The sequence below is a fragment of the Penaeus vannamei genome, chromosome 40 (assembly GCF_042767895.1).
Source record: "Penaeus vannamei isolate JL-2024 chromosome 40, ASM4276789v1, whole genome shotgun sequence".
Classification (NCBI taxonomy): domain Eukaryota; kingdom Metazoa; phylum Arthropoda; class Malacostraca; order Decapoda; family Penaeidae; genus Penaeus; species Penaeus vannamei.
The window spans coordinates 25,563,399-25,565,898 of NC_091588.1; the positions used below are offsets into that span (position 1 = coordinate 25,563,399).

Consider the following 2,500-nt stretch of genomic DNA (forward strand, 5'->3'; position numbering starts at 1 on the left):
GGATGGAGTTGTCACACATACGTACATACATATACATACACACACACACATACACACACACACACACACACACACGCACACACACACACACACACACACACACTAATATCGAAAAAAAACTCCACTAACTGACATAAAACAATCTTATCCAAAAACAAAAATAACATAATCCAATTCTACTAAACTAACAACCAAAAAACAAAAACAAAGAAGACAAAAAAAGGAGACACACAAAAAAAGAAAAAAAAACACGAAACAAAATAAAACCAAACGAAACGAAAAACAATAAAAACTCACTTGTGGATAACGAAGAATATAAGCGAATAACAGATGACGATGATGATGGCGGGAACACAGAATCCGATCCCAAACAACACCTGTTTCGGGGACTTATTGTTGTCGTCCAGGATGGAACACGTTTGCAGGCGGGGGTCGAATCCGAACCTCCCTGGAATACGGGTAGTGGGGTTGAGATTGAGGGAGGGAGAAGGGGGGAGGGAGGGAGAGGGGGTTGAGATTGAGGGAGGGAGTAAGGCGGGGAGAGTGAGAGGGAGGGAGAGAGGAGGGAGAGGGGGAGAGAGGGAGATTTTGTGGAAGGGGAGGGGGAGAGGAGGTGGGGAGAGATGGAGAGTGAGGGGGAGGGAGAGGGGGGAGAATGAGAAGGAGGGAGAGGGGGGAGAGTGAGAGGGAGGGAGAGATTGGAGGGAGGGAGAGGGGGGAGAGGGGGAGGGAAGAGGAGGTGGGGGGAGGAGGAGAGGGAAGGGAGAGTGAGGGTGTGGGGTAGGAGGGGAAGAGGGAAGGGGTTGAGGGAAGGGAGAGAGAGGGGAGATTTTGTGGAAGGGGAGGGGGAGAGAGGGAGAGCGAGAGGGGGAGAAGAGGGGAAGGAAGAGGGGGGTTGAAGGGGAAGGGAGGGGAGAGTAAGGGAATGGGAGGAGGAGAGGAGGGAAGGGGATGGGGAGAGAGGGAGAGGGAGTGGGGAGAGTGAGAGGGAGAGGGAGGAGAAGGAGGAGGGGAGGAGGAGAGGGAGGAGTGAGAGAGAGAGAGAGAGAGAGAGAGAGAGAGAGAGAGAGAGAGAGAGAGAGCGAGAGAGCGAGAAAGAGAGAGAGAGAGAGAGAGAGAGAGAGAGGGAGAGGATGGATGAAGGGGAGAGGGAGGGGAAGGAGAGGAGAGGGAGGGTGGAGAGGGGGGGAAGGAGGGATAGGGTGAGTTGCATGAAGGGGAGTGGGTTGAGGGAGATGGTTTTGAGCGAATGGGAGAGGGAGAGGGAGTTGGAGGGAGGGGAGAGGGAAGGGGGTAGAGTGAGGGGGACTTAGATCGGGGGGAGGGGGGAGAGGGAATGAGAAGGGAGGGAGGGGAGAGGGGAAGAGATGGAGGGTGAAGGAGTAGAGGGAGAGGAGGGTGAGGGGAAAGGATGGAGGGGGAGAGAAAGAAAGAAAGAAGGGAGAGGGAGGGAAAGGAGGGGAGAGAAAGCAGTGGGATTGAGAATGAAGGAGAGGGAGAGCAGGAGGGAGGAAGAAGAGAGGAAGAGGGAGAGGAGAGGAGGAAGACATAAGACAAAAAAAGGAAAACGAACGAAAAAATACACAAAAAAGGAAGGAAAACAAAATACATCTCATACCCTCCTTCCCACAGAACCACATGGAACCCCTACACAGACAGCCCACAGAGAACCCCCACATCCCCCACTGAATACCCACAGAGAACCCCAAAACTCACCCCCAACAGACCCCACAGAACCCCCCCCCAACAGACCCCACAGAACCCCCCCCAACAGATCCCACAGGAACCCCCCCCCAAATCCCCCACAGAAGATCACCAGAGAGAACCCGCTGAAGGTCCCACATTCCCCCACAGAAACACCCCCAGTCCCCCTCCCTGCTCCCCCACACAAAAGAACCCTCCAACCCCCCCCACATCAACCCCACAGAGAAACCGCTACACAACACTCCCCCCCCCCGACTGACTCCTCTCATCCCCCCCCAGAACCCCTCCCCTCAAATACCCTCCCACAAAGAACCCCTACGGCACCCCCACTATACAGACCCCTTCCACCCCCTCCTCCCCCACATAGACCTCTCTCCACCCCCCTCTCCCACCGACTCCCACATCCCCCTCCCCCACATCCACCTCACAGAGAACCCCCACATACCCCCTCCACAACATACTTCCCCCCCCTAAAAAAAAAAAAAAAAAACACACAGAGAACCCCCCATATACGCCCCTCCCACCAACTCCACTCCCCCCACATCCGCAACCCCCCCACATACCTCCCTCCAACCCCATCCACCCCCTCCCCCACATACTCCTCCTCCAACCCCATCCACCCCACATACCCCAACCTCGACATCCACCCTCACCCCAACATCTCCCCTCCTCCCCCCAACATACCCTCCTTCCCCCCAACATACCCCTCCAACCCCAACATACACCCCCTTCCTCCCAACATACCCCCTCTCCCCCAACATAACTCCTCCTCCCAACATACCCCTCCCCCAACATA

At 55.5% G+C, this 2,500-nt stretch overlaps 1 protein-coding gene across 1 annotated transcript in view; it reads right to left on the reverse strand.

The window, feature by feature from the left end:
* Positions 1 to 2,500, reverse strand: part of LOC113809577 (G-protein coupled receptor moody-like) — a 76,033-nt gene that overhangs the window by 8,999 nt on the left and 64,534 nt on the right. The window contains 1 exon segment of the mRNA XM_070117501.1: positions 298 to 448. Coding sequence (XP_069973602.1) covers positions 298 to 448 — 151 coding nt within the window.